The 22,472-nt window shown below is 27.0% G+C and overlaps 3 protein-coding genes across 3 annotated transcripts; 1 reads left to right on the top strand and 2 right to left on the bottom strand.

The window, feature by feature from the left end:
• Positions 1 to 3,730: 3,730 nt before the first annotated feature.
• Positions 3,731 to 4,693, bottom strand: LOC101497066 (14 kDa proline-rich protein DC2.15-like). Its single transcript, XM_004516779.4, has one exon. The coding sequence runs from the start codon at positions 4,540 to 4,542 to the stop codon at positions 4,069 to 4,071; it is 474 nt and encodes a 157-aa protein (XP_004516836.1). The 5' UTR covers positions 4,543 to 4,693; the 3' UTR covers positions 3,731 to 4,068.
• A 13,735-nt stretch (positions 4,694 to 18,428) lies between these two features.
• On the top strand, positions 18,429 to 18,836 carry LOC101497403 (14 kDa proline-rich protein DC2.15-like). Its single transcript, XM_004516780.4, has one exon. The coding sequence runs from the start codon at positions 18,429 to 18,431 to the stop codon at positions 18,834 to 18,836; it is 408 nt and encodes a 135-aa protein (XP_004516837.1).
• A 1,925-nt stretch (positions 18,837 to 20,761) lies between these two features.
• LOC101497736 (14 kDa proline-rich protein DC2.15-like) lies at positions 20,762 to 21,612 on the bottom strand. The gene has a single exon (XM_004516781.4). The coding sequence runs from the start codon at positions 21,507 to 21,509 to the stop codon at positions 21,009 to 21,011; it is 501 nt and encodes a 166-aa protein (XP_004516838.1). The 5' UTR covers positions 21,510 to 21,612; the 3' UTR covers positions 20,762 to 21,008.
• Between the last annotated feature and the right edge of the window lie 860 nt (positions 21,613 to 22,472).

Here is a 22,472-nt window from a genome sequence, read left to right as displayed (position 1 = left end):
CACGTGGAACGGTCGGTCCTATTATAAGAATGAATCATTGTAGTAAGAATTAACGACACCTCTCTCCATTTAATTCCTTGTCCTATGTGATCTATTTGTTTGAATATTTGGGCCTTAAGCTCTGTCAGGTCCACTAATTGCTTAAAGAAAGAGAATCACAAGCTCATTCAGTAACGCCTAGCTACGAAGCACAACTTTTTTATCCACATAAATACAAATCATCTGTTACATTTTCTATTCAGGCATATAAAAAAACATAATACGTCACAAAAAATATTGGTAGGTACATGCAAATACAATTTTTTGTCATTTCTAATACCACGTATTGTTCTTGCACGCTACGAATTAAACTTTATCACTTAAGAGATAAAAAATACATCTCACCTTATAATTTCTCTATTTTATTTATTGATGTTTTTTGTTTTTTTAATATTCTCTTTTTCAAAAAAGTTTATTGAAATATTCATTTTTTAAAATTATATATTAAAATATTCTATTTTTGAACCCACCTACAAGTCGCCTTTGCAAATGGCGACTTTCTTAAGGAATTTTTCAAACAAAAAAAATTAACTTTTTTTTCAAATTAACAATATATATATATATATATATATATATATATTTCATAAAAATACAAAAATATAAATTTTAATTTACATAGATTAATTAGAGTTGTCTGTAATATTAGAAAAATATTTTCGGGTATAGCCACTTAACCGACATAATCTTCATTTCTTGGCGTCGTCAAAATTCCGTACGTGTGAGAAAACATCAGCAATGTGTTATTGGAGGCCACATTCAACATTAATTTTATTGTAGATTGACTAGAGTTGCTTGTAACATTTAATATTTTTGAAAATGAAAAGTTAACTGATATAATCTGTATTTTTTTTTTTACACTTTTTTAATTTTTAATATATATATATATATATATTTATTGTTAATTTGAAAAAAATGATTTTTTTTATAAAAAAATTGTTTGAAGAAGTTGCCTTTGCAAATACGAGCTTCGTTAAGGAAGTTGTCTTTTGCAAAGACAACTTGTAGAGAATTGCAAAGACAACTTGTAGAGAAGAGGAAAAAAAATTTTAATGTATAATTTTAAAATGGAAGTTTTTGATAATTTTTTAAAAAAGTGAAGTTATTAAAATGAAATAAAAAAACCTAGTCAATGTTCTACGCATTATTTTCTCTATTTCTTCTACTTCCCATAATAAATTTAGTTGATTTATATATTTTGTAGAGGAGAGGAGAAGCTTATGGTCAAACATTTTCCTTGTTTAGGACATTTAAAAAATGAGGGCAAGAGTTTGATAATTTTTTTAAATCACAACAAAACCATCTACTAATTGGTTAATTTTTAGTTCTCCCAAGTTGGGATCATCCTCCTTTCTCATCCACTCCCCTGTCCATTCTATCTTAATTCTCAAACATAGCCTTACTGAATAGATCAATTATTTTTCCTGAGCAGCTACTAATTTCACACACGCCCAAAGGACAAAAAGATAATAATAAAGCATGCATAAGATAAGAAAGATATAATAAACAGATGTATATATATATATTTCTCATATATGCAAGCACAAAACTTGTTTAATTCACTACTCTGTATTATATATCTTCTACTATCTATATGCATGTCTCTCATCTTTCTTTATGCCAACCACAAGGTTTTTGTAGAATCTCGCATTTCAATTTTACCAGAGATTTGATTCAATCCATCATAAATGGCACCCTCTGTTGTTTTCACGGAGAAAAATGTTGTGAATAATAACTATATGTACATTGCTTATTTCTCTTTAATATATATTATTTTATGTATATCTTTTTTTTCTATTATATTACTAATATATCATATTCATTACATTAGTCTCTTAATTTCATTTTTTCTGTTGTCTATGAAATATTTTCATTGTTTGGATCATCAATATATAATAGTTGTGCGATGTAAACTGCTACTATGAGAACTAGTATTAGATTTAATAAGAGAAAAGTTTGCCCTATTAATTTACTCTTTTTAACCTCAAATATAAAAGAAGAAAAAATATTGAACGCAAAATTTAAAACTAAATAGATGAATTTTTATTAAAATAATTATTTTATATTCAAAATCAAAGGAGCAATGATCTTGAGAACAACAGGTCCCGCACCTTAGTAATATCGTCGGAATCCCAAAAATTATTCATTATGTCTTAAGCACGTGGAACGGTCGGTCCTATTATAAGAATGAATCATTGTAGTAAGAATTAACGACACCTCTCTCCATTTAATTCCTTGTCCTATGTGATCTATTTGTTTGAATATTTGGGCCTTAAGCTCTGTCAGGTCCACTAATTGCTTAAAGAAAGAGAATCACAAGCTCATTCAGTAACGCCTAGCTACGAAGCACAACTTTTTTATCCACATAAATACAAATCATCTGTTACATTTTCTATTCAGGCATATAAAAAAACATAATACGTCACAAAAAATATTGGTAGGTACATGCAAATACAATTTTTTGTCATTTCTAATACCACGTATTGTTCTTGCACGCTACGAATTAAACTTTATCACTTAAGAGATAAAAAATACATCTCACCTTATAATTTCTCTATTTTATTTATTGATGTTTTTTGTTTTTTTAATATTCTCTTTTTCAAAAAAGTTTATTGAAATATTCATTTTTTAAAATTATATATTAAAATATTCTATTTTTGAACCCACCTACAAGTCGCCTTTGCAAATGGCGACTTTCTTAAGGAATTTTTCAAACAAAAAAAATTAACTTTTTTTTCAAATTAACAATATATATATATATATATATATATATATATTTCATAAAAATACAAAAATATAAATTTTAATTTACATAGATTAATTAGAGTTGTCTGTAATATTAGAAAAATATTTTCGGGTATAGCCACTTAACCGACATAATCTTCATTTCTTGGCGTCGTCAAAATTCCGTACGTGTGAGAAAACATCAGCAATGTGTTATTGGAGGCCACATTCAACATTAATTTTATTGTAGATTGACTAGAGTTGCTTGTAACATTTAATATTTTTGAAAATGAAAAGTTAACTGATATAATCTGTATTTTTTTTTTTACACTTTTTTAATTTTTAATATATATATATATATATATTTATTGTTAATTTGAAAAAAATGATTTTTTTTATAAAAAAATTGTTTGAAGAAGTTGCCTTTGCAAATACGAGCTTCGTTAAGGAAGTTGTCTTTTGCAAAGACAACTTGTAGAGAATTGCAAAGACAACTTGTAGAGAAGAGGAAAAAAAATTTTAATGTATAATTTTAAAATGGAAGTTTTTGATAATTTTTTAAAAAAGTGAAGTTATTAAAATGAAATAAAAAAACCTAGTCAATGTTCTACGCATTATTTTCTCTATTTCTTCTACTTCCCATAATAAATTTAGTTGATTTATATATTTTGTAGAGGAGAGGAGAAGCTTATGGTCAAACATTTTCCTTGTTTAGGACATTTAAAAAATGAGGGCAAGAGTTTGATAATTTTTTTAAATCACAACAAAACCATCTACTAATTGGTTAATTTTTAGTTCTCCCAAGTTGGGATCATCCTCCTTTCTCATCCACTCCCCTGTCCATTCTATCTTAATTCTCAAACATAGCCTTACTGAATAGATCAATTATTTTTCCTGAGCAGCTACTAATTTCACACACGCCCAAAGGACAAAAAGATAATAATAAAGCATGCATAAGATAAGAAAGATATAATAAACAGATGTATATATATATATTATTAATTTCTCAATCAAAATATAACTTACAACACTTTGATTCCCTTGCGATTTACATAAAGCAAAACATAGGGAATTTTTATTTATTGCAATACTATGACAAAATAAAAGAAAGCAATGAATGATAGGACTATAACGAGCTGTTAATAATCAATCATCCATGCACGTAGAAGAAAAAAACACTCATGGATGGAAATTCGAAAAACCAATGAAAAAAGCCACAACTAGCACAAAAGGACAAAAACTTAAAAAAAAAACATATATTAATATGATTTTGATTTTATTGTGTATACGTCATATGCAGGATTTTAATTAGGCACATTGGAAATCACGTGGGACTTTCTTTGAGCAAACATTAAGAAGCAAGCTAAGTGAAATGGGAAGGTTAAGATTGATGCCCAAAATGTTAGCTTTAAGGGCAGTGCAAAGACAGGCTGCAGCCTGAAGATCAGTTAGGCCTTCTAGAAGTGAGCAACAAGGGGCCACCGGTGGTTGACCCAATTTTATATTTAGTAACCCATTTAGGACATTGGCACATACACCAAGTTTTAGTGTATCACTGGGACATGAGCCACTTGAAGGGGTTGGTTTTGGACTTGGGTTGGGTTTTGGACTTGGGTTGGGCTTTGGGTTTGGGTTTGGCTTTGGCTTTGGAGTTGGGCTGGGCTTTGGGTTTGGGTTTGGATTTGGGTTGCATGAACAAGATCCAGAAGCTGAAACAAGTGAAAAGAAGAGGAGGTTGAGTGTGAAGAAAAGAGCAAGTGTGGAACAAGTTTTGGAAGCCATCTTAAACTCTTGTAGTAGCTAACAAGTGTTAATGTTTTCTTCAACTAACTTGCAAATACAAACTTAGAGAAGAAAGTGGATGTGAAGATGATAATTGTTTGGTGGTAATTGGGGTTTATATAGTGTATTTGTTTTTGGAATTGGAACTCCAAGTGGGTAGGGTGGGGTGAGTTGTGTAGGAACTAATTAAACGGGGTTGAGATAAATTAAGCTCTCAGAACACCCACAAAAATATATGTTGCTATCTCATTTGGTTATTTAAATATTTATTTCCTCTCATATATAATTCAAAAAATATTATTAATTAATACTCACCAATAACTTAATATTACTATGCTTAACAATATGAGTAAAAAAAATAACATTTTTTTATGAGTAAAACAAAATACAACCGGTAAAAAACAACATTTCATTAGACGTCCATTCAAATAAACACCACATTTTTAAGACCACAGATAAATTACCTATATAATCCGGTGCTCAATATGGAAGCAAGCTTTGTTTTGATTCTGTTATAAACATCAACAAAATTTCTCTTCTTTTTTCATTCATCGGAAAGAGTCGTTTTAAATTATTTTTTGATTCAGAATTATATTTGTGCTTTTTTTCTCTATTTAATTTAAATAAATCATGTCTAGACGAAGTAGATTTTTTTTTGTATTTTTTTTTGTTGTTGTGATATTGTCATTTCAAATTGACGTTGTTTGATTTTCCATCTTGGTGCGGTAATTGTTTGATTTACCATATTATTACAATGCTTATTTGATTTAGATTGATAGATCAACTTCAATCAATTATTGATTCAAATTTTTAGATTATCAACGTTGCAAATTCATAAATACAAGTATTTTGATCATTTAATTTTATCAAATTATTTATATACATTATATATTTTTGTTTTATGTTATTAACTTAAATATTATGAGTATATTCACAAATTTATCTTTATTTTTTATTTTTTGCGATGTTAAATTTGAATTGATAACTTACTTACTTAATTAATTTAAATGAATAAATATTTATATAAACCATTTAAAAGCACATAATATATACGTGAATTATAGCTATAGCTGTCAGAGTATATGCCCTTAAAATAGGTTTTGGATACTTGTGTGCTGATGTGCGACTGACATCAATCAAAAGCGTCTATTATAAAGATTTTGATTATATTCACCTCTCACACACACACATATATACATACATATATATATATATATATATATATATATATATATATATATATAAAATCTTAACCAAAGATATAAAAATGGTTTTCTTTTTTCTTTACAATAATTAAGCAAAGATGATGGTATGAGTGCTAGAAACATTTTTTTGGGCATTTCTTTAACATTCACTTTGTTATAGGTGAAATTTATGAGTTTTATTATTTTATGTGAGATTATTTTTAAAGAGTAGGATTCAAAATAATTTTATTTAATTAAAGAGTGAATATTGAGAAGAAAGTATTTTCAACACTTTCTCACTTTTTAATGGTAAATAATCTTTTAAAAAAATTCAATTATACTGATCACATCACATCTATGGATATAAATAATTATTTAAAAATTCAAAATTTAAGTTTGATATGTAGTGTGATATATGTTTATTTATTAGAAATGAGTTTGATTTTGATATATTTAAAAGTCATATTTTATTTTAATATATTTGAATAAATAATTAGACATATCTTCAAATAGAATAATAAACTAACATATTAATTAAATTAATTTTTATTTTGAGGTTTACCATGAAAATTTAAAAAATCTAACTTTTATGACATTCTACGTCAATTTTATTTTATAATAATACATTATATATGTTAAAAATTAAAAAAAAAATTGATATGCTTAAATTATTAAAAATTCAATATATAACAAAAAAATTAAATTTTAATATAATAATTAGTAATAATAATAAAATATTATTTATATATTTATTTAAATAAGTCAATTTAATAACTCTAACAAATATTTTATGTGATTTATAATATAACATTTTTAGTTAAATGAGTATTTTTAGAAGTCTTGATCTTACCAATTAAAAAATTAAAAAAATTGTCTCATATGAGTCAAACGAAAGCTATAGCATAGATCCTTATTAATTGGTGTGACCTATCCACTCCATTTTAATGCACTCCATTTTGAAAGATTCATTTGCAAAAAAATTTCTCAAAATGAGTACCTTTTAATTTGTAATATAATATTTTATATTTTTTCAATAGTTAATAGAAATCATTTATTTTTTTGTTTACGAAAATAAATTTATTGCATATCATTTAAAATAAGTTCAATAATACAAGATATGGAATATGATTAAAAGCTTGGTGACTATCATAAAAATGAGATGGATATATTAACTGATAAGTCACTCGATTAACTAACCACAAATTTATTATTTTGTTTCATAATTTGTTGGCAGCTTCTAATAAGGTCACCATATTCAATACTATTGCTCCCGTTATCATCTGTATTATCTACAACAACAACACAGTCTATTTCAAAAAGAGTGGTTTAATAAGAAAATAATCCTTTTAATTATATAATTTTTTAACTTAATTTATAGAAAATAATCAAATAAATCACTTAATCCAAGACAAATAATGTAGTGTTTAGTTGAATGAAAAAGAACAATTGGGGATGAAAACTCGATTCTCAAAACCTTATTGGTGTGATGAATGAGAAAACATGGAAAGAGAAGGAAATATGATATTGGGCCCCACATGTGATCAATTCCTCCAAATTGGACAAGGATTAAGAATTAGCATATGGGTCCTGGCATTTGGTTTTTTGTTGTTACTTTTTTTTATTCAATATTTTATTTTATTTATTATTATTATTTTGCTTTTATCAACCAAAAGAGAAAATATACGTTTTTTTTTTAATCTTATAGACTCTCGTGTGTCATAAAACAATAAAAACTAATATTATTCTATAATAAAATATAAATAAAAAATATTTAAAAAATTAATTTTTCTAATTTTTTCTAACAAAATACATTAATTTCTCTTATATTCTTTTCGCTTATATTTTAATCTAAATAGATTATCTTATTTATTTTATTTTTATTCAATATAAGAAAATAAAATAAACATTTTAAAATTATTAAGATTGTTTAAAAAAAATTGTATTGTATGATAATTAATTCTTTTTGTAATATATTTTATTTTTATTCTTTTATTTTTTTTATCAATTAAAGAGATGATAAATATTATAATAAATTTACACACAACTATTAAATCATGCGTTTAGATATCAGATAAAATATTAACTTAATAATATTAATATTTATTAATTAATTTAAGACTTAACAACTATTTTTTATCGTCTTTGTAATATTCAATTTAAATTTTAGGTAATTTTTCCATTCTGCATATGTTTTATTGTCCTCTTATATATTATCTATTGAATTAAGTCAGGAAAGTGAATTTCTCCTTCATATATGTTTCTCTCTTGCAATATTAACCCAAATAAAGTTTTTCTCTCACAAACCAATAAAATGTATCTCTTTCCATATTTTGTTTTTTTGGTCTACTTTAATATCTTTCTCTTCCTTTCCGCTTACTATCTTTACAAAACCAAACAAAGGCTAGGAGTCAATATTTACTTTCTATATAGAGAGATACACTAACTTTTTTTAAATAAAAAGACAACAATTATACTGTTGAATAAAAAGGTAGTCTTAGAAATATTTAGAAAGAAATAAACACTCGTAAAACTTTGTCAATCAATACTCATAAAATAAGCACACATATTTAATCGTAAAAAATATAAGAACGATACGTAAAATATCTATAAAAACAAATATTTAAGTTTTGTCTGGTATTTTTTTAGTATTTTTTATTGGTTTTGTTGTTATCTTGTGATTCCTTTCAAGATAGGAATGTATAAATATATATTATGTATGTAATAAACCTCAGCTATATTTTTCCTAACAAAAGTAAGTTTTCTCTTCTTCATTCATTTGAGAAGTGATTTTGAACATTTTTTTACCTGAAACTTATAATGATTTTTATATAGATTTAGTAGTTTATTTTTTGTAAAAAAAAAATTCAGTAGTACGCTATAAGTGTATAACACGTGGAATCGTTGTTTACTTGATTTCATGTATTTTTAGTTTTTTTATTTTACTTCTAATCAACTTTTAGTCTCTTTAAAATTGAATTTTTGGCCCTCTCTTTTATAATTTGTGGAATTTTGTTTGTCCTCCTCCAATTTTTTTTTATGATACAATAATCTCAATAGTGACATAATAAAAATGAGTTACAACTAAATTGAATAAAATAGAATTAAGTTCCACATTTTTCTCTTTTTTTCTGTAATATGTTTTATGTTACTACTAATAAAGACGTTTGTGAAATTTTGTCGAATAAAAAATAGTAAAACAAATATTAATTAATGTTATAAGTTTAATATTATACAATTTAGTAGTGTTATATCACTAACACATCATTAATAAACATACAACATCATAAAAAATAGAGTAATATCAATAAAATTCCACGAATTGTAGACACGAAAAATAAAAAACTAATTTTAAAAATAAATAACTAAAAGTTAATAATATTATAAGTGAGGTAAAGCCGTCAATCTCCTTGTTATTCAATTCCTTTCACTCTAACCAGAGCAACCTTGTATTCCAATTTAATAGGTTATACTATTGTTATTTGTTTGTTCTCGCTAGTTGTGTGTCATTTGCATCACAAAGTCTTAAGTGTTGAAAAAAAAGCAGATAAGCCTACTTTTTTTGAGTGGAACCTATCCTCATTTGTCAAAAAAAGAAACTAGGTGCCTGGCAAAAATAAAATATAAGCTTATCCAAATTCGATTTCTGACCGTAATAATATTTGACAAAACTTTATCTATAACTTAACTTTAAATTATTGAATTTACTATCACAATATATATATTAATTAAATTTAAATCATCTAACGTTTTTATTTAAAAGAACCAAAATAAAATTATTCAAAACAACTTCTAGATCTGCTAGAAGAACAAGCGAGTAAAATTGATTCATAATAAACTTGTTTATTATAATTTACTTATAACATCTAATTTAATTTTTTATATATTATTTATTTTATGTTTAAAATGAGTTATTTACTTTAATCCTAAATTCATGATTTTTGTTGAGAGAGAAGCGAACATATACAGTACTCATAACTAATTACTAATTAGCCAAAAACTTCATTCTTATGTTAATCCCTATCTAAGTATGCATAGAAGCAAACAAGAGTACAAATAAATTGAACAAACATAATATTATATATGCAACTGGTGTAGCACCATCCATGCCCCTTTGTAAAAGTAGATAATTAGAGAAAAAATTAAATTATTCAAGATTAAATTCCTTATAAAATCTCACAATTTTATTTTTAATTTTTATAAAATAATTTATAAATTTTTAATTCATAATTTTAATTTAACTATTATCTATTCTTCAAATTTTTAAATGTTTTTTTGTACTAATATTAAAAAAATTCTACTTTTTAACAAGCAATAAATGAAATATGAATTTATAAGTCTCGAAGTTTAAAAATTTATTTTAAAAAATTTTAGATTTTTGTAAGGTAGTTAAATATATCTTAAATATTACTAAAATTATTATTAAAAAATTCAAATAATTGGTTTAAAATTAAAAATATATATATATATAAATAAGAAACTTCAAAGTACTAAATGTTGATAAATTAATTTTGTAAATATGAAAAATAAAATAATAAAAAAATAAAAAAATTTATTTAACTTTTTAATTTATATATACCATCAATTTAATTTTTTTTATATACTATTTAATTAATACAATTATAAAATAATTAAAAACATTTAATTTTTATTATAATTATTTATAAAGTGATATACATGCTTAATTATAATATATTAAGTGTACGGTGCATCAAAATTAAACCTATCCGCAAAATTAATCCAAAACATTTTTTTGAACCATTAAGTCCAAAATTTTAACGCGTGACATTCTGAGTTAGGAACCGTTCCACATTCTTATATTCCTTTTAATCCTTCTCGACATGTCTATTATTATTGACTTAAATATTTTCTTCAAATAGATCCATTTCAGATCAGCCTGTGACCTTGAGTGCTAATTATTACTTTTAAAAGCAAAATAAAAGTTTTCCACGCGTTTGGATCATGGCATAATTGGCATGTTATCGGTGGAAGTTATTCAGCTAAGACAATTTTTCTTTTTATAATATGATGAGGATGGTGATAATTTTTTTTGTTGAGGCAATTATGATAATTTTATGAAGTATATATGGACAAATTAGATTCACGGGCATGGTTTGACTAAAATGGGCTCCACATGTACTTTCCTAAAGTTTATTCAGCTCGCAAACATCTGGCCGAAAATTTCGATCTTAAAATAGTTAATTTGTGTGAACACAAATGTACATAATTGATTATTGATTACGAGATTAAGATATAGTATCAAGATTTGTTTTTGTTTTCTGCCAAAAACAAAAATATTGTCTACGTTTAATCATTAAACCGTCATTCAGTTAAATAATAAGTTCGTTAGATAAAAATTGAGCAACATCAAACTGCTTTTAGAGTAACCAGCTTAATAAAAATGAGGTTGTTACATATTGGGGATATCATGTTGTAAGTGTACATTTTTTTTTTCACCAGGCACCAGGCAATATTGTAAGTGTAATTGTTTTTTTTTTTTTGCAGCAGGCAAGATTGGGGATATCATTGTTTCACTTCTTGTGCCAATTGGATTTGATAAATTTTGTTGTTTAAAAAAACAATTTATTATAATTATTTATAAAGTGATATACATGCTTAATTATAATATATTAAGTGTACGGTGCATCAAAATTAAACCTATCCGCAAAATTAATCCAAAACATTTTTTTGAACCATTAAGTCCAAAATTTTAACGCGTGACATTCTGAGTTAGGAACCGTTCCACATTCTTATATTCCTTTTAATCCTTCTCGACATGTCTATTATTATTGACTTAAATATTTTCTTCAAATAGATCCATTTCAGATCAGCCTGTGACCTTGAGTGCTAATTATTACTTTTAAAAGCAAAATAAAAGTTTTCCACGCGTTTGGATCATGGCATAATTGGCATGTTATCGGTGGAAGTTATTCAGCTAAGACAATTTTTCTTTTTATAATATGATGAGGATGGTGATAATTTTTTTTGTTGAGGCAATTATGATAATTTTATGAAGTATATATGGACAAATTAGATTCACGGGCATGGTTTGACTAAAATGGGCTCCACATGTACTTTCCTAAAGTTTATTCAGCTCGCAAACATCTGGCCGAAAATTTCGATCTTAAAATAGTTAATTTGTGTGAACACAAATGTACATAATTGATTATTGATTACGAGATTAAGATATAGTATCAAGATTTGTTTTTGTTTTCTGCCAAAAACAAAAATATTGTCTACGTTTAATCATTAAACCGTCATTCAGTTAAATAATAAGTTCGTTAGATAAAAATTGAGCAACATCAAACTGCTTTTAGAGTAACCAGCTTAATAAAAATGAGGTTGTTACATATTGGGGATATCATGTTGTAAGTGTACATTTTTTTTTTCACCAGGCACCAGGCAATATTTTAAGTTTTTTTTTTTTTTTTTTTTTGCAGCAGGCAAGATTGGGGATATCATTGTTTCACTTCTTGTGCCAATTGGATTTGATAAATTTTGTTGTTTAAAAAAACAATATATTTCTATTGAATTTATCATTCAAAAAAGAGATTAAAAATCATTCAAAAAAAAAAAACAAATCAATTGTTTAAAAAAATTAAAATAACTAACAAGAAAATATAATATATTTGTAGGAATCAAAAATTTATCAAACTGAATTTATTATCATAGTTTAAATATATTTAAACACTTATTTGGATGAACTTATACTTATACATAAGAATATATATTATATATGTATTTTAATACGATAAATATTTTCTTATTTTATTTTAACTAAAATATATTTTTTTGCCCTTTGTATTTTACTTAAATATTAACCTTGGCCTCTAATTATAGTAATAAGTTTTTAAAATTCGAATACAAAAGTGCTTAAACTATAGTGTTTTTACTACGCGGAAAATATGATTTTACAACGTTTTTTTTAAGCAATTTACAACGCTTTTTCAAAAGAAAAAGCGCTGTAAAACATGTAAATATATTGTGCGCTTGATATGCACATTTTACAACGTTTTTTAAATAAGCGCTGTAAAATGCGCACACATTATATGCATTATTATGCACCTTTTACAACGCTTATTGAAAAGAGCGCTGTAAAATGTGCACTATAATGCATATATTGGGTGCACATTTTACAGCGCTTATTAAAAAAAGGTTTTTGATATATATATCCTATTTTTTATTTTTAAAATATCCTAGTTTGAAATTTATTTACGTGAATGTCTTTTTTTTTAAGTAAGAAGTCCCTTTCTCAAGAAGCGATCAACTGAAGGGAAAAGTTTCAAAATGTAATAGGAGGTCGCTTCCCTAGAGAACGATATGTAACTGCCCTTTTTATTTTTTATATTTTAACATTTGTTATTAATTTAGTTATTTAAAAATTAAAAATACTAATAATAAATTATGTATAAATTTTATATTTTAATTATAATAATTAATTATAATAAATAATTATTATAACTATAATTAAAAATTATTAAATTTATTGCAAAAAATAATAATAACAATTAAATAAAAATAATATTATATTAATAACATGAAAATGAAACGAAATACATTAAATTAACAATAAAAATACATCATATTTGAGAAAAAAAAAATCAAATTTATATCAATGATGTCCACCTAAATGATCCTCAGTCATGCATCTAAGATGTCGTCGAACTCATCTAACTCTTTGAACAAGTTGCGGTTCTTCGGTTCATCCTGATTTTGATAATTTTCATCAATGTATGTTGTAGGTGGATTAGAATCACTGCCACCTGCTTCCATTAAATTTTAAAATTGAGGATTATACATCGAATTAAATACAGCATAAGCCGACTCAGAAATTGTGCGTTAAGTTCCAAAAAATTATCGAGAAGCCCATGTTCTTTCGGATAACCGGTGATTGATATTTCTGGCACTAACGAAATGTAATATTGAGTCGGTGGTGGATCATAACATGGAACTTCAGTAGCGATGTGTAGGTGAGGTGATGTTAAAGACAATCCTCCTGTATTTTGTTGTTTTGGGGTTGATTGGGAGGTCAATTGCACATGAGGATATGACGGCGGTTGTAAATGGGGATCACACACATATTGTTCTACAAATATAAATAATTTTGTGTGTTGTCTAAACTAAATCATATATTATGTGCTATGACATAAAACACCTTGTACGATGTTACCTTGCAACACGAAATTCTCACGCCTCATGATACATTTTCATGTCTTCTGGTGGTTGTGGTATTTGTTGATGGAAACCGAACTCGAGTTGACTATATTTGTATGATGTTTTTCAACAATATGATAACATAGTAAATAAGTACATGTAGTCCAAGTGAGCCTCTCTTATTTAGAAACTTCATGTTGGAATCCGAGATAAGGTCTCCAATAAAATAGATATGTAAAAAATAAGTTAAAGTAATTATCAAGTATAAAAGATAAAATATTTGAAAAGTTTGAGTAAATGTGAATGGATATATTACTTTCTCAACCATCATGTGATCAATTTTTTTCGGTATCCTTCTACGTCATTACGAAGAACTTTAGAGAAATTTAAACCACTAGAATTAAATCTGTCGTATATAACAAAAATAAAAAATATAATAAAATTAGTAATATGGTAAGCAATTGGTTTTAAAAAAAGAAAAAATAATATAAAATAATATAATTACCTTTGTGCAAGTAAAAATATCCATGGTTTGAGAGATTCAGGAGCGACACAAGACAAAAAATACTATGCCCAATTTTGTAACAATAATGCACATCCTCCCATAGATATTACATCGATTTTCGTTGCAAGATATAATTCTCTATAAAATGCAGCTAAAACTGTTGAACCCCAACTGTATTGGGATACTTTATTTAAATCTGCTAACAATGAAAGATATTTGAGAAATACACGGTTGTTGGAATTGTCAAGCATCAATAACCCTTCAATCATAGATATGATATATGCTTGACACGATGCTTGTTTTTCTAATTCAGATGTATCTTCATCAACATTGTCAAACGTATCCTTGAGCCACTTTAATTTAATAGAATTACCTTTTGTTGCTCCCTTATGTGGGATAACTCCTAAGTAATCTTGACAAAATTCTTTAACATGCATAAAATTAGAACCGCTAACAGGTAAATCAGAAACATTTAATCCTAAAATGTAATATACATCTTCCAAAGTTATGTGAAGCTTATGCTATTGTGGAAGGTGAGACAAAAGAGGGTTGAAGTTTCTTTTTGAGAAATTTGAGAAAATATGTCACTCCACAAGCCAACATTTGTTTGATTTCAAGTAGACACGAATCCATTATGAGTGCTTATAATAATCCGAATAATGGGTGACAAGATCATCCATCAAAGCATATGTTCTGTGTCCGACATATTTCACAAAATTTTGCAAATGAATTTAAGGACAATGCTTGTAAGAAAAAAGTTATTTCTATGGGTAATAGGTTCTTTCTTAATTTTTATAATTAGTGTAATTTTTAATAATTTTATTATTAATTTATATAATTGTCTACTGTTTCAATACAAGTTACTCGATCAATGAGCCTACATATCGATACTACTGCAGAGAAATCGGCATAGTAAACCCAGATGCTTTGAAATGATTAGACAACATACATCGACAAGATTGGATTCAAGCATTCGATGGAGGTAGTCGTTGGAGTCAGATGGCAACCAACATTATGGAATGATCAACGCAATATTAAAAGGCCCGCGCAACCTTCCCATCACTGCTTTGGAAATAAGTAAATACAATAGTCATAGGGTGAATAGATTTGATCGGAGCAACCATACTTTCATGGTCCACGAGACAATAGTTTCAAGAGAAGGGCGACCAATTGGCCATTTCAATGTAAACCTTTATAACAAGTGGTGCAATTGTGGAAAATATCAAGCTAAACATATGCGTTGTTCACATATGATAGCATCGTGTTCTAGCATAAAATATAATTATTTGAGCCTTATACCTGATGTGTACAAGGTGGTAACGGTACTAAAAGTCTATGATGAAGTGTTCCAACCCATACCAAACGAAGGATATTGACCACAATATGAAGGTCTTAAGGTGTGTCACAATCCACTAATGCGGAGAGTAAAAAAATGTCGTTCAAAGAACAAACGCATTAGAACATAAATGAACACTACAGAAAGAGTACCAAGAAAATGCGGATTATGTCAGGTCTCTGGTCATACTAGAAAACATTGTTCAAACGATACTCGTACATCTACTCAAATTTGATGTATTTTTTTTTTTTTGTTAATTTTAATGTATTCTTTTTTGTTAATTTTAATGTATTTTTTAAAAATTTATAATATAATATAATTTAATCATTTTAATTATAATAATTTTTAATTATAATTGTAATAATTATTTATTACTATAATAATAATAATAAAAATATAAAATTTATTTATAATTTATTAATGTATTTTATTTTAATTTTTAAATAATTAAATTCATAAAAAATGTTAAAATATAAAATAAATAAAAAGGCAGGTCGTTCCCTGGGAAAGCGACTTCCTATTACGTTTTGAAATTTTTTCCTTCGGCTGGTCGCTTCCTCGTTAAACGATTTCCTACTTTAAAAAAAAGTAGGACAATTGCTTAAATAAATTTCAAACTAGGGTATTTTGAAAATAAAAAAATAAAAAATAAAAAATGAAATATATATATATACACTTGAGAATAAAAACAAGAAACGAGGTCTTATAATATTGAGGTGGATGTAGTACATATTTTCTTTCTCTCAAATATATAAATAAAATTATGCTTGTTGATTTAAATTCTAAAATATAAATAATTATTAACTATGTCTACCATATTTAATGTTATTATACTTTGATTATCCTTTAATTAATTTTAATTTTATTTTTCAATAACCCATATTTAATGTTATTATTCTTTAATTATCTTTTAATTAATTTTCATTTTATTTTTTAATAGTTGATTTGTGTTCATGGAACAAATTTCCATAAAGGATAATTTTTTTTAAAAAAATTATTTATTATTATGGAAATATGAAATTAAATTATTTATTACTCCTTTAGTCTTATATATAAGAAACAAACAAGAATGACAAGGTGAAATCAATATTTTTTTATTAAAAAAAGAATATTCATTCATTCAAATTGATGAAATACTGCGATATAATATAATTTTAAAGTTGTCTAAATAAAAAATAATGAATCAGCGAACAAAATTATGGTACACAAATTAATAACACACGAACAACATAAGACAAAGGACAACATGCTTAGATATTTAAAAAAAATTAAGTGTTTGAAATATTTATATCTACAAATCTGTAACATTGATGACACTAAAGTTATTGATTGAAATTTGTAATAAATTAAAATTATTCTAAACCAAATGACGAACAAAATAATGTATCACTCAGACGACGAAATTATATAATAATGTAAAAAAAGATGTTTAAACCATTTATTTTAAATTAAATGAGAAAAACATAATTTGTAAAGGTGATTCTAAATAAAAAAATTGTCTTAAATGACCCTCTCAAATGAATTGAGAAGAAGATAATGTATGTTATATTGTAAGTGTTGCAGCTTTAGAGCAAGATGTCCAACATAAATTTATTAAATATTGTAATATTTACAGTGAATGTATATTTTGTGTTAAGAAAAATACTAACATATGTCTTTAGTACAATATTCAAGGAAACAAAAGATGTAACTTTTGTATAAAAAATGATGCATTTGTTATTTTTACAGATGTTTAACTTGTATTTTCTAAGATAAAGTTTCTTTTAAGATAAAATTTCTTTTTAGAGTCTTTATCTAATGTCTTTATAGCATTTATTGGTAAGATCCTCAGTGTTATCTTTGGACTTGTCTTTCAAATTGATTTATTTTGGTCGAAGAAGGGGAGAGAAGAGAGAGGTTTTGGTGTAGGGATAATTTGTCTTTTTTGGATTAAAGAATTAATTGGTTTGTAGGTTGAGCTATTGAATATGGTGATGAAGTTGAAGGGATGAAAATTGTGCTTTTGTAGAGTATTCCTCCTAATAATTAGGATTATGATTAATTTATTTTAATTAAAAAAATAAATTTTTATTAATTTGGACAAATTAAGACCTTAAATTTATTAATTCAGACAAACTAAGATTTCTTAAATTTGTGTGAGGTCAAAATGTTTATACAAAGTGACACTTCGTATGACTACGCTGCATCATAACATCTCTTAACGCGATTCTTCGTTAGTATTAATAAATTAATTTGACCTAAGGCTAACATTGACCGTCAAATTTCAATAAAGAGATTTTTTACTATTAGGTGAATTTGAGGTATAAATTTAGGGGAAGTAAGATCCAAAATAGATGATAGATGGTTTTATTCCATCACTATTGATTTGAATAGAAAAAAGAGAGAGAGATCTAAGCAAACCAACCATTGGGAAATCAAGTAACAGGTCGTTTGCTGGCGGATGATGGATGAAGTTCACGGGAGTACTATACTCACATGCCAATTGGTCCATTTCATAATCAATTCATCAAATATTTACTATTGGCTACTTTATTTTATTTTTTTATATTGATTCGCTTTCACTACCATCCAAACTCAAAGACAGCTTGGTTGGTTCACATGTTTTTACATTAAAACTTGTGACAATTTACCGTTTTACACTATAAATAACAGCACCATTCACTCCTCCTTCACACATTTACATTTCTAAAATTAACCATTATATTTAATCATGAATTCTTCTAGATCTTCAAATGTTGCTCTCTTTTCCATCATCAATGTTATGCTTTTTTTTGTTATGGCAAATGGTTGTTTTTTTTGTCCAAAACCAAATCCAAATCCTAACCAATTTCCTTTCCCAAACACAAGTCCTTCCACAAAGAGTTGTCCTAGAGATGCACTTCAATTAGGAGTTTGTGCAAATTTGCTTAATGGGCCAATTGGTGCAGTGATTGGGTCACCACCAGAACATCCATGTTGTTCTGTTTTAGAAGGACTACTTGATCTTGAAGTTGCTGTTTGTCTATGCACTGCAATCAAAGCTAACATTCTTGGCATTAATATTAATATTCCTATTTCACTTAGTTTGATCCTTAATGCTTGTGAGAAGACTCCACCCTCTAATTATCAGTGCATTTAATTAAGTGTTACTTTTTGTACTTTATATTGTGGTTGATGACTGATGAAGTGTTGTTAGCTACTTTTGCTAATTAATTAAGTAACTCATCATTTACTGCGAATGCAGTTGTACTTTGTAACTGTAATTTCTACTTGTAAGTCTTGAATGAATTTCTAATTTTTGAAATTTTATGGAATGTTTCTAGTGTTTGGAACATCAATTCTAATTCTAAATATTAACTCATGTGAATAGAAATCATATTGTCACAATCCAAGGAATAACGGACCATAATTTTTTTTATTTGGAAATGAATGGACCTTGATCTGGAATCTTTAGAGATCTCTCATATCATAAAGGTGTTTGTTTGAATTCTAGATTTATTTATGGGAATCATTTTCCATGATGAGAAATTAATATATGCATATTTCGAGGACTAAAGGGAACGTTAAAATTTAAAAAAAAAAAAAAACTAAAACTATAAACTTCTCCCACTAGAGTCCTAAAGGTTTTTACAAAGATTTTATTCTTTTCTAGAGAGCTAAAGCAAGGGTTTGATAATGTCAACTTCCTTGTGTGATCATCCCTTGAACATATCAATAGCATTTTGTTGCAAACATGTGAAGCCTTGTAGAATAATTAAAAAGAGAAAAGGAGGTAATGGATCCCTTGTTTCAAACCTTTCACCAATTGGGCCTTCGTTCTCCACATGAGGAGCCTTAAGTCAGAATTGAAATTGGGCCTCCCCAAGTTTTGATTAATTCCAACTAAGTCTTGTGGGTCCCCAACAACATTCTCCACAATACCACTTCCCATAATTTGTCACTTTAACTCCTACCAACTCGTGCATAAATTCATGTTCATTGCTTGTTTTTTATTGCTCTCTCCATAAGTTATTTTTGGTATTCAAAGGCAGAGTATAATTTGAAGTGGTTTTTATACAACTACAATAGAGAGGTCTTATTAACCATTGGATCACACTATATTCACCCAATAGTTATTCACTTAACCTAGAGTTAGTATAAAACTATATTGCATTGTCATGAATCATCATAATGTTTGGTACGTCTACTTGTGTTCTTGTGTGTTTCTAGCTCTCTTCTCTTTTATGGTTCAATACTTCATTTCCCACACATGTAGTCGTTTTAGTTTTACGAACCTAGACACATTGCTTTTGTTTAATACTTCTTTCTTGTTTATTAATTAGTTTTCTAGCTAGCTTTGTTTTAATTATCAGAAATATCCGTTAAAACTCTAATACACGTGACTTTAGAAAATGTATTTCTTCATTAGTATTTCACTCTTTTCTATTTGGTTGGAAGTATCTATCAATTTTATTTTATCGATAACTACTAACCGACCATCTTTTGTGGAATAAGCCGTGTGATTATATTTAAAACATTTTCTTATATATTATGTGGTTATTTTTTAGCAAGTTTGACCCTTTCATATCTACCTTGGTTGCAAAGAGGTTTTTGAAAATCAAATTTATCCATACCATTTGCTATGATACTCATGGCTCTTATACCATTTGTGAGAGAGTTTGGATCTTTATCAAAAAATTTAAGATATATATATATATATATATATATATTATTTTTATATTTTAATATTTTACTCATTCATAATCAATATAAAATTTAATCATTCATACTTAAATCCAACACATTCATTTCTAAATATAAATAAAAGTTACTCAAAAAAATTAATGTTAATAAATTTGAATCAAATATATAAATTCTTTTAAAACAAATTTTTGAATATTTTTTGGAGAGAAGTAATTCTTAATTTAATTTCATAATATACATATATGCCATAGTCACGGACTTCATTGCAGCGTCTACATGACTGTTTACTTTTCCTTTTAGTATTTTATATATTTTTTTCTAGATATTCGTTTTCCTCATGTCGGGCACTGAATCAAAATTAACAAGACAAAAAACAAAAAATAAAAGCAAAAATAATCATTTCTCAACGAAAAAAAGAGCACTAGTTATTAATCTTTTTCCCCTAGCAAATGGGATACATTTATCATGAGAATCTGAGCAAGATAAATTAAACAAACACCAAATCAAACGGAATAACAAGAAGTTAACCATCCATGCACGTATTCAATGAAGAAGCAAACAAATAATTAAGAAGCAAAATTAAATAGGTTGATATATAATGTGCACTCGCCGCGCGTGCATGACGAATTTAAGGGCATTGGAAGTCACGTGGAGCTTGTCTTGAACAAACATTGAGAAGCAAGCTAAGTGAGATAGGAAGGTTGAGATTTATCCCTAAAATGTTAGCTTTAAGGGCAGTGCAAAGACAAACTGCAGCCTCTAGATCAACTAGGCCTTGTAAGAGTGAGCAACAAGGGGTAACTGGTGGTTGACCTAAAGTTACATTCAACAATCCATTTAGGACATTGGCACATACCCCAAGTTTTAGTGCGTCACGTGGGCACGTGGTAACCGTGCCGCCACCAGAAGGACTCGAGCCACCATAAGGACTCGAGCCTCCGGAGGGACTCGAGCCACCTGAGGGACTCGAGCCGCCGGAAGGGTTTGGGCTTGGCTTATGCTTTGGCTTGTGCTTTGGGTTTGGGCTTGGGTAATTTGGACCACAAGTTCCACAAGAAGAGACAAGTGTAAAGAAGAGAATGTTGAATGTGAGGAAAAGAGCAAGGGAGGAAACGGTTTTGGAAGTCATCTTAAACTCTTGTAGTAGTAGCAAGTTTTTATGTTTTGCATGCAAATACAAACTATACTAGAGCTTAAGAGGAGAGTGTGAAGATGTGAGTTTCTAATGGTGACCAATAGGGGTTTATATAGTGTTTGTGAGGTTTTTCAGTATACCATGTGGGATGAGTTGTGTAATTAAAGTAATGGACAAACAACATATTAATTATAAATTAAATTAATATCAAATGGTATATTAAAGGAGAAATTTAGCAATAGAAGCAACATGTGAAAGAGTGAGTTTTAGCTGGCACCAAACCCTTCAATTTGTTTTAGGTTTTGGATGCTTGTGAGGCAGCTGACATAGGGACTGACATCAATGGCTTCCTATCCCAAAATTTGTCTTTTAACCCTCGGTTTTCATTAAAATGAAGCCCTTAATAATTCAAAATGTAAATAAAATTTGATTAGCAATTATTCGGTTAGAATTTAAATTCGGATTATCTCGAACGATTTTTTTTTAATTAAAATTCGTTAACTACTTGAGCTTAATCACTTATATCAAACAAATTTCTAATTAAAAATCATGTAAAAATTTAATATAACTTTATTTAAAATTTAATAATCTTGTAAGTTGCATTTAAAAATATAATTACATTATCTTCAAACTTTGCTTCTGAAACTTTTGAGAAAGATTATGTGAATTGAGATCTCTAATGTTTTCAATTAGTGATGGTAATTTTGAGTACAATTATTACATATGGTACGTACTTTAGATCAATAAAAATACCACTCTTTTTACTTTTGATGTTCTAACTCAAATCATTCGGCTTAAGGACATGAATAAAAAAACGATATACTATGTCCGTATATGTTAGTGTTACTTTGTTCTTCACTATACACTATAGTGAACAATTTTTTGACAAAGTATAATGAACACTTTAATCATCCTAGTTTGTAGCATTTTGTGTTTGAACCATCATATTAATCTTGT

The sequence above is a fragment of the Cicer arietinum genome, chromosome 7, assembly GCF_000331145.2.
Source record: "Cicer arietinum cultivar CDC Frontier isolate Library 1 chromosome 7, Cicar.CDCFrontier_v2.0, whole genome shotgun sequence".
In the NCBI taxonomy this organism is placed as follows: domain Eukaryota; kingdom Viridiplantae; phylum Streptophyta; class Magnoliopsida; order Fabales; family Fabaceae; genus Cicer; species Cicer arietinum.
The sequence above is the reverse complement of the archived record's forward strand: the minus strand, read 5'-3'. Positions and strand labels throughout refer to the sequence as shown.